The sequence below is a fragment of the Strigops habroptila genome, chromosome Z, assembly GCF_004027225.2.
Source record: "Strigops habroptila isolate Jane chromosome Z, bStrHab1.2.pri, whole genome shotgun sequence".
Classification (NCBI taxonomy): domain Eukaryota; kingdom Metazoa; phylum Chordata; class Aves; order Psittaciformes; family Psittacidae; genus Strigops; species Strigops habroptila.
The window spans coordinates 86,706,505-86,720,132 of record NC_044302.2 but is presented as its reverse complement, the minus strand read 5'-3'; the positions used below and the strand labels follow the sequence as shown (position 1 = coordinate 86,720,132).

At 44.0% G+C, this 13,628-nt stretch overlaps 1 protein-coding gene across 2 annotated transcripts in view; it reads right to left on the bottom strand.

The window, feature by feature from the left end:
* The window catches only part of OXCT1 (3-oxoacid CoA-transferase 1), a 92,194-nt gene that overhangs the window by 23,341 nt on the left and 55,225 nt on the right, over nt 1-13,628 (bottom strand). The window contains exon 14 of one of the 2 annotated variants that reach the window (XM_030511886.1): nt 1,301-2,267. The exons of the other annotated variant lie outside the window; for it this stretch is intronic. Coding sequence (XP_030367746.1) covers nt 2,250-2,267 — 18 coding nt within the window. The 3' untranslated portion in view covers nt 1,301-2,249. Of the gene's footprint in view, nt 1-1,300; nt 2,268-13,628 lie in introns of those variants that run through there. 2 annotated transcript variants of the gene reach the window in all.

Here is a 13,628-nt window from a genome sequence, read left to right as displayed (position 1 = left end):
ATTTTAAAAATGTCAGTATGGTCTCTGACAGCTACAAACACAGACTAAGTGGCATGTATGGAATCCATCACCAGTCTCAAGTTCCTTATGAAAGGAAATAATTACATCGTGCCAGTGACGGCTACTAAAATTCACAGGAACTGGAACTGCATGAACTTCATGGAATTAGACCATGGTTTGGGTTAGAAGGGACTTTACAGATCATCTAGTTCCAACACCTCTGCCATGAGCAGGGAAACAGAAATGAAGGCAATGCAGTAGATACAAGGTACTTCCATGACCAGCATCAATGGTGTTAATGCTGCAGTCAACAGGATGAACTTCAAAGTTTCCTGCTCCGGCCCTCCCTGCAGTTGCTGTGTATGCACTAACATGCCTTAGTCACATAGGTTCCCCTATCCATATAGGTACTGTCTGTCTTCACAGATGTGCCAACTTCAAATGACATGCATAGGACAAGTTAGGAGGTCACCAGAGGCATAAATAATTATTAACAAAAGTGTCTCGTTAATTGTTGTGGGGTTAGATGTGTCTGGTTTGTTTTGTTGGGTGTTGTGGTTTTTTTGTTTGGGTTTTTTTTTTTTGTTTGTTTGTTTTTTGGTTGTTTTGTTTTGTTTTGTTTTGTTTTGTTGTTGTTGTTTGGGGGTTGCATATTAGCACAGAGCTTAGCTTTGTACAAAAAAGATATCAAGCAGAAGGTAATATTAAAAAAATACATATGCATAAATCTGCTCTAACTACATAAGACTGTACATAAAAATCCTTTGCCCATTGTTAATAGTCCTGTCCAGTGTTTAAAGGAAAGGTACATTTATAGTTGATTTTAAAACGAAGGCCACAACTCTTCCAGATTTCACTTCCCATTTCTCCAGTGAAAAAGACTGGATAAAGACTGTATTAAAAATGATGGATAAAGCTGAAGATTAAGTGTTCTAAAATATACTTCCTTGTCCTATTTTCCACTGATTTGATGTCCTTATATGGCACAGTTACAGAATTATTGTAATTATGCTGTCAACTATGACAGCTAGATTAGATTTTACTCCAAGAATGTGACTGACTAAACATTACCAAAAAACAATGGGAAATCATTAACTGGATTTTTGAATCAGTAGAGCTGACAATTCAACAACACAACAAAGAGTTAATACTGGCTGTATGTAACAAAGCTGAGCAGACTCTACATGCATGAGGGTGAAGATATTTTTTAAAGGATGGCCAAAATAAAGATTTAGTTCTATGGCTTATCCATACAGAAAATTACCTGGTTTTCCAGAATGCTAACCAGATATCTCCTAACACACACACACAATGAAAAAAAAATTTGAAAATAAAATACAATTTTTTTAAAGAATGGAACAGAAGTTCTTGAGTGACTGATACTTCCTGGCAAAATTTATTAATAACTGTTCCCGAAAATGTAATATACACAAATATGTGCACTAACTATATTTATATTTTTACTTGCTATAACCAGAAAATTAAGGCAGCATAAAATATGAGCAAAGAAAGTTGGTCAAATTTTATTCCTTTATTAGTTGGTGAAATTTTATTCCTTTATTCTCCCATAAAATTAATTTGAAATAACCGTTGGCAGCATATTCAAATGACTGAATGAAATTCAAATTAATACATTGAGAAACTGCATCTCAAGAGCAACTCAAAACAGTCTGTGACATGCTTATTGAAGTGGATGTGCTTCACACTGGTGAATGTTATTTCAGTGTAATAATAGGACAGTTAAGCCTTCCATTTACCTTTGCATACTGTTTCCAAAACACACAGCATAGCGTGCACTAATTAAATATTACTGCCAGCATAATACTAGTCTCACTTGAAAGTGATGGTTCCATATCATAGTCACAATTGTTACCACTAACCCACAGATTAGGAGTCTTTTGACATATGCTTGTATTTTTGGCAGAATTTCTTCAGCTGCTCTCATTTTACAGATGCCTAATGCAAAGCAGCCACTTCCCACATGAAAATTTAAGAAAGTATGAATAAAACACCAACAGTGAGCTCCTACATTCCCTCCATGCAGTCTGAAGAGAAATCAATAAAAATAAAATTGGTAGAACAGCCCTCAAAAAGGTGGAAGAAGTAGAGCTAACACAATACGCTTCCTTTCTCCTTTGAGGCTCCAGGACTCTTCAGTGGTGGTAATTATGTGTTGCAAGAGCTCTGCAGGGCTTCCAGGCACATGTTTGTTGGGAGAGAAGCAGTAAGCCAATATACTACTGCAGGCTTTATTTCAAGACACGTGCCTGTAAATACCTAATAGCTTTTCATATTAAAATAATACCCCATTGAAATGTAGATTTCCAAGGAGAATAAGTAACTGCAGGTCCTGTCCTTGTTTGTTCAACTACTGCTGTATATCCCTTAGTCAGTCATGTCCTAAACATCAGCCAACTTCACATTACTACTATGAGAAACACAGTCATTGAGCATAATTAACCTGCACATTTTCTATTCATACAGAATTTAGCTAATTTGTAGTGCTTAATTCATCTTACAGTTCATAGCTCAAAAATGTTTTCTAAAATTTCTTGTAATGCTGTACAACTTAAAACAACAGTTTGATGCACTCAGTGCCACAGAACTAAGAGAGTTACTACACAGTGCATTTTGAGTCAGAAGTATAATAAGCCTTGTGCGAAGACTCTTCTATTCAAGCAAAGTGGCAAATAACTAGCAAGAGCGCTTCTTGGAGAAGACCTGCAGTGTTCTCAGGCATTCAGGGATACATGTCCTTTCTCCCATCATTAAAAATTATAAATTCAAGTCAGAAAATCTCTTGCTGTGGAGCCCCCTCCTCTCAGATTTGGCACTACAGATAGTAATTAAAACCAAAACCAACTCCAAAAAACCATCCCACAGTCACATACTCAGCTGGCCTCTGCCAGATTACTATCATTTTAAAAATGTGTCTACCAATGAACATGCAGTTCACCTCATGGCCAACGTGTCCAAAACTGCCCAGAAGATGTAATTTGAAGCTCTGTAGAAAAACTACCAGAAATGTATAAAATTATATTCTTAACCTTAGGTTATACTGACCTTTACAGCTAACAAATTAAAATATTTATTTCTAAATTTGAATTGGGTTCCCTCATGCCTTCCTTTCAGATAATCTTCTTTGTTAATGTTTAAAATTTTTATATAATTTTCTTGTAATTTATTTTATTGTTAATGCTTTAATCATTTAGGTTTGACTGTTACAAGTCAGAGCATTAAAAACTAAGACTGCTGCTTCTAAAATTCCAGGATTATTTATTTTTTCCTAGAAGTATCAAGATTTATGTATCCAAACTGCATCATCCTGCTCAAATCACATCACCCTCTTCCTCAGCCCCCTGACTGCATTACATTGCCTATCAAAACATGAATTTTATAATCCAGCAGAAGAATATACAAAGCTAGAGTTCATTTTCTTGCTCAGAATTGCAATTAGTTTATTCTGTTTGTAGAGAACAGAGATGTTAAACAGGATCAGTCTCAGTAACACCTCCCAGGCTGCTGCTTCTTAACTGAAATGCAAGCCACTAGGCTGTGAACCTGGTGGTTTAGGAAATTGCCAGCTTCCTTGACGCCTTTGAATGTATCCCGTCTGCCCCTGTGGACTTACACGTGTTCAGCTTACTCAGTCAGTCCCCATTCCTCTTGTACAATGGTCACTATACACCCTCCCTCACTGAAGTGTAGCAGGTTGCTAACCATTTCTCCTTGGATTACCGGGCTTCGTTCTGCTCTCTGTCCCTGTCTTCAAGTTTAGGGGGGCTGGGTACCCAGTCTTACTATTTAAGACTGAGGCAAAGAAGGCATTAAGTACCTCAGCATTTTCTTCATCCTTTGTCACTAAATTTCACACCCACACACACACACACCATCTAATAAGCGATGTAGATTCTCCTTAGCCCTGCATTTGTTGCTAATGTTTTTATAGAAACACTTTTTCTTGTCTTTTGTGGCAGTAGCCAGATTAAGTTCTAGTTGGGCTTTGGCCCTTCTCATTTTCTCCCTGCATAACCTTATGACAACCTTGTAGTCCTCCTGAGTATGTTACCCTCTCATTAATGATATGTTTCATAGGTATACTTTTCACCTATAACAAGTTTCTGCCTACTGAAATATGACAACACAGACATTTCATCCATTTTGCTGTTTCATATTCATGAACTTCCAGCTGCAAGGCTCCTCTGCCTGGTTCAAAGGTTTTTCTGCTGGTGCAGCATGTCAGCTGTATCAGTAGATATATTATTAGTATGTTTTAATGGCTAAGGGATGTTCAGAGATGCATATTAAGAAGACAGAGGCTCTGGTGTCACAGGGGAACATTTCAGAAGCTCTGGTGTTTTGTTTCGACCAATGCCCAGTCTCTTGACACTTCACAGTGGCAACCAGGTACCTTCCATTAGGAAGGCTGTAGCAAATAAAGCCATCATTCGTAGTAAGGTGTAGCCACGAAAAGGGCACAAAAACCTGTTTCATAAAATGTTTCTATTCTGAGGGTCTCAGAAAGTCACCAGTAGAAAGGAACTACAGACAAAGCAAGTAAAGGCAGGGAGATGTGCAGCCAATCCCACAACTTTTAAAATCCCAAGTGACACAATGTAAACTACCACAGGAGCCAGGACTCCTGTGACAGTACAGGTTCATGCTGCTACCCTGCCTGCAGCAATTTCTGACAGTTGCTTGAGAGATGCAGACAGGTCAGATCCTGTGCCTGTCACTCACACAGTGAAACGTGGCTCCCTCCAGTGGCTCCCAGCAGCCATGGGCTCCCATCTGCTTTGGTCTCTCTGCCCTACTACATGGTTGCGGCCTAACCGTTTATCTTCCGCCTCTCCTGGCCACCTTCTCCCAGCTGCACTACATTCCCAGGGACTCCCCAGGGAACAACCTGCTTCTTCGCAACCTCCTTCTCCTTTCCCTCCCCAGAAACCCTCTTGTTAGTTGGAGAAATACCAAAGGGAGGAACACAAAAAGCCATTAAGTAGTAGTGCTTAACAGAATAAAACTACCAATAAATGACAGTATTTAGGAAGTAACTTCTGCATAAGCAAACAGCATTGTTTACTGCATGTGCTTAAAATATTCTCACCCTCTTCTTCCTTTACTCATGGGATTTTCCTCTGCATTAGAGATTAGCATATGAGAGCAAAGAAAGGGCTATTATTGCAATGAGCCTCCTTAGCTCAGTTCCTAATAATAAGAGCAAGTAAATACACACATGCACGCACTGGGACTCTTATGGGAGAGGAAGGGTAGCTTCCTGATGGTACTATTCAAAACACAAAATTTAGAGTTATTACTTGCCTTTGAAATAATGGTGAATACCATCAACCCAAGAATCCAAAAGCTACTAGTGTATAAGAAATACTTAACCAGACCTAAATACAAAGCGAAGTGAAAAATGTTACAATAATACAGTTTAGTTTTGCTACACCATGAGCTTTCAGCAAAGTCAATCTTTGTATCACCCCACGCAAATCTTGTGACTAAAAAAAGACACATCATGCTCATAATTCAACTTAACTGACAATGACATATCATCTTATTTACAGGAAAAGCGGGAAGATCTGAATGCCTGCATGCTGGTTAATCCCATTTTAAAAATCTGTACTGTAGAATAGTAATAACACCAGTAAAGCAGATTAAAAATCATCTGAACAACAAATCTCAAAACAAAGTAACCAGAGGGAAATGATTGATGATTTGAAAGGCTGGATTTAGAGAGAGTCATATGGCATATTTACTCAGAAGTATATACAAAGTCATTGCAAATGAAATGTGCAGACAGACAAAGCTTGGCAAAAGTGGCAAATGAAGACAGCAAAAAGTCACATATAGGCATGTATGCTAGTAAAAAGGTACACCTTGAAGACAACAAATGATACATAAAAGCTGCCAAAAGTTATATTTTACACTTTCCTATTTTAAAAATGTACACATTATTTGTAAATTTGGGACTGAACGGAAGGAAAAGGCATTTTCATAAGCAAAATATACAATTCCAGATATGGAAAATAATGCCCTTGATATGGATGCTAAACTAAAATCAGTATGTTCTAGAGAACTGTCCTGGGTTCAGCTGTAGCAGTCATTTTTCTCCTGCTTAGTAGCTGGTGCAGTGCTGTGTTTTTTAACTTTCAGCCTGGGAACAACGCTGATAACACTGATGTTTTTAGTTGTTGCTAAGTAATGTTTATTCCAACCAAGGACTTTCTCAGTCTCATGCTTTGCCAGGGAGGAGGGAAAGCCGGGAGGAAGCAGAGACAGGACACCTGACCCAAACTAGCCAAAGGGGTATTCCATACCACAGCATGTCATGCCCAGTATATAAACCGGGGGGAGTTACCCGGAAGGCCCAGATCACTGCTCGGGTCAGGCTGGGTATCGGTCGGCGGGTGGTGAGCAATTGTATCTTCTCCCCTTGTTATTTCACTAATCGTTATTATCATTGGTGGTAGCAGTAGTGGTTCTGTGTTATACCTTAGTTGCGGGACTGCTCTTATCTCAACCAGTGGGAGTTACATTCTTCCCATTCTCCTCCCCATCCCTCCGGGAGCGGGGGAAGGAAAGAAGGGGGGGGGGGGGGAGTGAGCGAGCGGCTGTGTGGTTCTGAGTTACCGGCTGGGCTCAAACCACGACAGTTCTTTTTGGCGCCCAACGTGGGGCTCGAAAGGTTGAGATAATGACAGATCTGACCAGAGTGTGTTTAATCATATTTGTGATAAGCATTCATTGTTACTACTCGTCACAATGGTGATTATTTGGCTCTCAGACGTGTTGCGCTTGATCTCAGAGTTTCAGCATGTTGTACCTTACTTACAGCCACTATTTGCTGTTTTAGTGTTTATCGGCTGGGGGGCCTGGGCTAAGGTTCTTGTTTCACTGTACTTCATGGTAATGACTTGTAATACAATAGACTCGTTGATCATGAAACTGGTCTGGTTTGTGCTTCCAGCGTGGCCATCACCTCTATACTTTGGGAGGTATATAATGAAATATTTTAGCAATTGCATATCTTTTTTTTTCTCCTCGGGGGGTAAACTTACGAAGGAAGCATTCTCTTTCACCCCCCGTTCCCCCACCAGCCTATTTGCAACAGCAATTGAGAGTTCTGAAGGTTTTAGATGGCCTTTGAGTACCCTTGAAACCTGCCTGCTGATTGTGCTGGGGATCAGCATGTTGGCAAACATACGGAGTGCGTTTTACCCACGGCCATCCCGTCGTAGGAACATCCTATTTTGTTTAATGTCAAAAATTCAGCAGTATCAGGTTCGAATCTGGTCTAGGGTTAGACGACGATATAGGAGGACCACCAGGAGATTTTCCCTGAGGCTGGACAGTTATGAGTGGCAGGGTGTGTGGGATAGTATGGGCAAGTACCTAGGCCAGTGGGCCCCTCCAGTGCTTTGGAACTTCACCACTGAACAAGTGCAACATCCGGAAAAACTAGTAAAACACTTAAACGAGGTGTGCTGTCGTCCTGGTTATACCAGAGAGGGACAAATTTTGGCAACGTGCTGGGGCTTGGCCTATGCCTACAGAGCCCTGCTCAACACTATCCAGCACCTTCAAAGGGAAAAAAATGGCTCTGGATCTGATGGCAAAGCAACAGACAACGCAGCTATGCCAACTACAAGCACAGCAGCTACTCAGACCCTGACCACAACAGTCAACACAGCTACTCCAAGTACAGCAGCTACATCAACCCCAGTGACAAGCACAACAGCTACTCAAACCCCGACAGCAACAGATAATGCAGCTGTTGGTGTTACTCAACTCCCAAGCACAACAGCTGCACCAACCCCAGCAATAGACATTGCAACCACTCCAATCCTAGTGGCAGACACTGCAGCCACTCCAACCACAGTGACAAACACTGCAGCTAAACCAAATGGCCAGTTTGTGACAATGTCTGTTGCCCCTGTAAGCAAAAGCAAACGAAAGGCACAAAGAGCAACCCGCGAAGCGAAGAAAGATGAAGACCCAGTGCCATTACTATATGCAACAGCACCTGAACAAGAGTTACTACTACGTGGGTCAGAGGAAGAGGAAGAAGAAGAAGAGGTCACTTCTCGACCCCGGACCTCAACCGAACTACGGAATATGCGAAAAGATTTCACCCGTCTTCCAGGGGAGCACATTGTCACCTGGTTGCTCCGGTGCTGGGACAATGGGGCCGACGGTCATGAACTAGAAGGTAGGGAAGCCAAGCAGCTGGGATCACTTGCTAAGGAAGGAGGAATTGACAAAGCGATTGCAAGAGAGAAGCGAGCCCTCAGTCTTTGGAGGCGGCTCCTGGCAGCTGTGAAGGAAAGGTTTCCCTACAAAGACGATATTACGAATCGCTCAGCCAACTGGACCACGATAGAGAAAGGCATCCAGTCCCTGAGGGAATCAGCCATTATAGAGATGATCTATCGTAGGCCGGATTCCAGGAACACATCCGTAGATCCAGATGAAGTCGAATGTACACGACCCATGTGGCGGAAACTTACACGGAGTGCGCCATCATCATATGCCCACACATTGGCATCAATGACCTGGAATGACGGAGTATCACCAACAGTGGATTGCCTGATTCGTCAACTCCGAGAGTTCGAAGACAATCTCACCCCTTCCATCATTTCAGCTGTGGAAAAACTGTCCCAGGAGTTCAAACAATTGAGAGACGATTTATCCGATCTATCCAGCTCTCCACGCGTACCAACCGATGTCTCAGCTATTAACAGAAGGCGCCCTACTGCTCGAGAAAGAAAATATAGGAGGTACACGCCACGGGCCACCCTATGGTTTTACCTGCAGGATCATGGAGAAGACATGAGAAAGTGGGATGGAAAACCTACTTCAGCTCTGGAGCAACGGGTGCGTGAACTGAAGAGGAGAACAATGGTCAAGGATGATCCTCCCAGGAAAGCTGCTGCTCCAGTCTCTGGCGAGCAGTTTCCCAGATGGAGCGAAAGAGCTGATTTTACTCCAGCTCCTGTGATAAGGAATACTAATCCCTTTCTACAAGACAGAAGTGGAGAATTTTGTGATCACTATTAGAGGGGCCCTGCCTCCAGCCAGGTGGAGGAGAGGGATAATCGGGTTTACTGGACTGTGTGGATCAGATGGCCTGGCACATCAGTCCCACAGAAGTATAAGGCTCTAGTAGATACCGGTGCACAGTGTACTCTGATGCCATCAAGGTATCAAGGGGTGAAACCCATTTCTATTTCTGGAGTGACAGGAGGATCCCAAGCGTTAACTATGCTGGAAGCTGAAATCAGCCTGACTGGGAGGAAGTGGCAAAAGCACCCCATTGTAACTGGTCCAGGGGCTCCATGCATCCTTGGCGTAGACTATCTCAGGAGAGGGTATTTCAAAGACCCAAAAGGGTATAGATGGGCTTTTGGTATTGCTGCCTTGGAGACAGAGGAAATTAAGCAGCTGTCCACCTTACCCGGTCTCTCAGAGGATCCTTCGGTTGTGGGGTTGCTGAAGGTCGAAGAACAACAAGTGCCAATTGCGACCACAACAGTGCACCGGCGGCAATATCGCACCAACCGAGACTCCTTGATTCCCATCCATAAGCTGATCCGCAGACTGGAGAGCCAAGGAGTGATCAGCAGGACCCGCTCACCCTTTAATAGCCCCATATGGCCAGTGCAAAAGTCTAATGGAGAGTGGAGATTAACAGTAGACTATCGTGGCCTGAACGAAGTCACACCACCATTGAGTGCTGCCGTACCGGACATGTTAGAACTTCAGTATGAACTGGAGTCAAAGGCAGCCAAGTGGTATGCCACAATTGACATTGCCAATGCATTTTTCTCAATCCCTTTGGCAGCAGAATGCAGGCCACAGTTTGCTTTCACTTGGAGGGGCGTCCAGTACACTTGGAACCGACTGCCCCAGGGGTGGAAACACAGCCCTACCATCTGCCATGGATTGATCCAGACTGCACTGGAACAGGGGCAAGCTCCAGAACACCTGCAATACATTGATGACATCATCGTGTGGGGTGATACAGCGGAAGAAGTTTTTGAGAAATGGAGGAAGATAATCCAAATCCTGCTGAAGGCTGGTTTTGCCATAAAACGGAATAAGGTCAAGGGACCTGCACAGGAGATTCAATTTTTGGGAATAAAATGGCAAGATGGACGCCGCCAGATCCCCACAGACGTGATCAACAAGATAACAGCAATGTCTCCACCAACTAACAAGAAAGAAACACAAGCTTTCTTAGGTGTTGTGGGGTTCTGGAGAATGCACATCCCAAATTACAGTCTGATTGTAAGCCCTCTCTACCACGTGACCCGGAAGAAGAATGATTTCAAATGGGGCCCTGAGCAACAACAAGCCTTTGAACAAATTAAACGAGAAATAGTTCATGCAGTAGCCCTTGGACCAGTCCGGGCCGGGCCAGATCTGAAAAATGTGCTCTATACCGCAGCTGGGGAGAATGGTCCTACCTGGAGCCTCTGGCAGAAAGCTCCAGGGGAGACTCGAGGTCGACCCCTTGGCTTTTGGAGTCGGGGATATAAAGGATCCGAGGCCAGCTACACTCCCACTGAAAAAGAGATACTGGCAGCCTATGAAGGGGTTCGAGCTGCCTCAGAAGTGATCGGAACTGAAGCGCAGCTCCTCTTGGCACCCCGGTTGCCTGTGCTGGGCTGGATGTTCAAAGGCAGGGTCTCCTCTACACATCATGCAACTGATACTACATGGAGTAAGTGGGCCGCACTAATTACACAGCGAGCTCGAATAGGAAATCCCAGTCGTCCAGGAATTCTAGAAGTCATCATGGACTGGCCAGAGGGCAAAGATTTTGGGATGTCACCAGAAGAGGAGGTGACGCGTGCTGAAGAGGCCCCACCATATAATGAACTGTCACAGAGTGAAAAGCAATATGCCTTGTTTACTGATGGGTCCTGCCGTATTGTGGGAAAGCATCGGAGATGGAAGGCAGCTGTGTGGAGTCCCCTGCGACAAGTTGCAGAAACTGCTGAGGGAGAGGGTGAATCGAGTCAATTTGCAGAGGTGAAAGCCATCCAGCTGGCCTTGGACATTGCTGAACGAGAAAAATGGCCAGTACTTTATCTCTATACTGACTCATGGATGGTGGCAAATGCCCTGTGGGGGTGGTTGCAGCAATGGAAGCAGAGCAACTGGCAACGCAGAAGTAAACCCATCTGGGCTGCTGCATTGTGGCAAGATATCGCTGCTCGGGTGCAGAACCTGGTGGTGAAGGTACGCCACGTAGATGCTCATGTACCCAAGAGTCGGGCCACTGAGGAACACCAGAATAACCAGCAAGTGGATAAAGCTGCTAAGATTAAAGTGGCTCAGATGGACTTGGATTGGCAACATAAGGGTGAATTATTTTTAGCCCGGTGGGCCCATGACACCTCAGGCCATCAAGGCAGAGATGCAACATATAGATGGGCTCGTGATCGAGGGGTGGACTTAACGATGGACAGTATTGCCCAGGTTATTCACGAATGTGAAACATGTGCTGCAATTAAGCAAGCCAAGCGGTTAAAGCCTCTCTGGTATGGAGGACGATGGCTGAAGTACAAGTATGGGGAGGCCTGGCAGATTGACTATATCACACTCCCACCAACCCGCCAGGGCAAGCGCTATGTGCTTACCATGGTGGAAGCAACCACCGGCTGGCTGGAAACATACGCTGTGTCCCATGCCACTGCCCGGAACACTATCCTGGGCCTTGAGAAACAAGTCTTGTGGCGACACGGCACCCCAGAGAGAATTGAGTCAGACAATGGGACTCATTTCCGGAACAACCTCATAGACACTTGGGCCAAAGAGCATGGCATTGAGTGGGTATACCACATCCCCTACCAGGCACCAGCCTCTGGGAAAATCAAACGGTACAATGGGCTGTTAAAAACTACACTGAGAGCAATGGGTGGTGGGACTTTCAAACACTGGGATACACATTTACCAAAAGCCACCTGGTTGGTCAACAGTAGGGGATCTGCCAACAGGGCTGGCCCAGCCCAATCAGAACTTTTACGTACTGTAGAGGGGGATAAAGTTCCTGTGGTGCACATAAAGAATTTGTTGGGGAAGACAGTCTGGGTTATTCCTGCTTCAGGTAAAGGCAAACCCACTCGTGGGGTTGCTTTTGCTCAGGGACCTGGATATACTTGGTGGGTAATGCGGGAAGATGGGGAAGTCCGATGTGTACCTCAAGGGGATTTGATTTTGGGGGAAAACAGCCAATGAACTCAATTGTACGCTGTTGCCTGCTCTATAACACTTTTATAGCCCACCAGCTAGATATCTTCAGGTCACCAGCCATTGACCCTGACTTCCCTCCGATCATCACCTCAACAAAGAATGAATTTTGAGGAAACCAGACGAGCTCAGCAGTGACCAGATGAGTTTGGCGGTATCATCAGCAGGCAACAACCCAACACTATGTACCGTCCCTCCTGCCCTGAAAGACTATTACAAGAGATGGAGCCTGACATCATGGACTGGATAAGTTCAGCAATTTTACAGGGATTGGTCCATGGACTAGGGAACGATATCTTTCTCTGTGTGTGGGTGTGGGTGTATATATATGTGTATATATGGGACAGGGGTGATGGTGTGCTGAGAGATGTGGGATCTGAGCATGACGTGAATGGTATGGAATAAGGGGTGGATACTGTCCTGGGTTCAGCTATAGCAGTCATTTTTCTCCTGCTTAGTAGCTGGTGCAGTGCTGTGTTTTTTAACTTTCAGCCTGGGAACAACGCTGATAACACTGATGTTTTTAGTTGTTGCTAAGTAATGTTTATTCCAACCAAGGACTTTCTCAGTCTCATGCTTTGCCAGGGAGGAGGGGAAGCCAGGAGGAAGCAGAGACAGGACACCTGACCCAAACTAGCCAAAGGGGTATTCCATACCACAGCACGTCATGCCCAGTATATAAACCGGGGGGAGTTACCCGGAAGGCCCAGATCACTGCTCGGGTCAGGCTGGGTATCGGTCGGCGGGTGGTGAGCAATTGTATCCTCTCCCCTTGTTATTTCACTAATCGTTATTATCATTGGTGGTAGCAGTAGTGGTTTTGTGTTATACCTTAGTTGCGGGACTGCTCTTATCTCAACCCGTGGGAGTTACATTCTTCCCATTCTCCTCCCCATCCCTCCGGGAGCGGGGGGAGGAAGAAGGGGGGGGGGGGGAGTGAGCGAGCAGCTGTGTGGTTCTGAGTTACCGGCTGGGCTCAAACCACGACAAGAACATAAAGCATTTAAGATAGGAATATGTAAGTCTGTATAGTTTTAAGAAAAATTTAAAATACAATCTGAACTTCAATATTTCACGAAATATACTTGTAAATGAACCTGTTTTACTAATGCTAAATGCTAGCTTCATCTTTTGATAGGTCAGATCTTGAAAGACAAGTCACAAAAACTATCAGTTAAAGAATTTCAACATCATGATCAGAAAAATGAGTTTAACTTCTGTATGGCAAAAAGTATTCTGAAAGTAAGAATTGCACAAAGCTACTGGAAAAGTTAATATTACATAGATCCTGAAAGCATTGTATGATATTGTACATATTATTTGTGCCTGCGGTGCCTGTGAATGCTGTGCTTTTGTTCAGTGTAAGT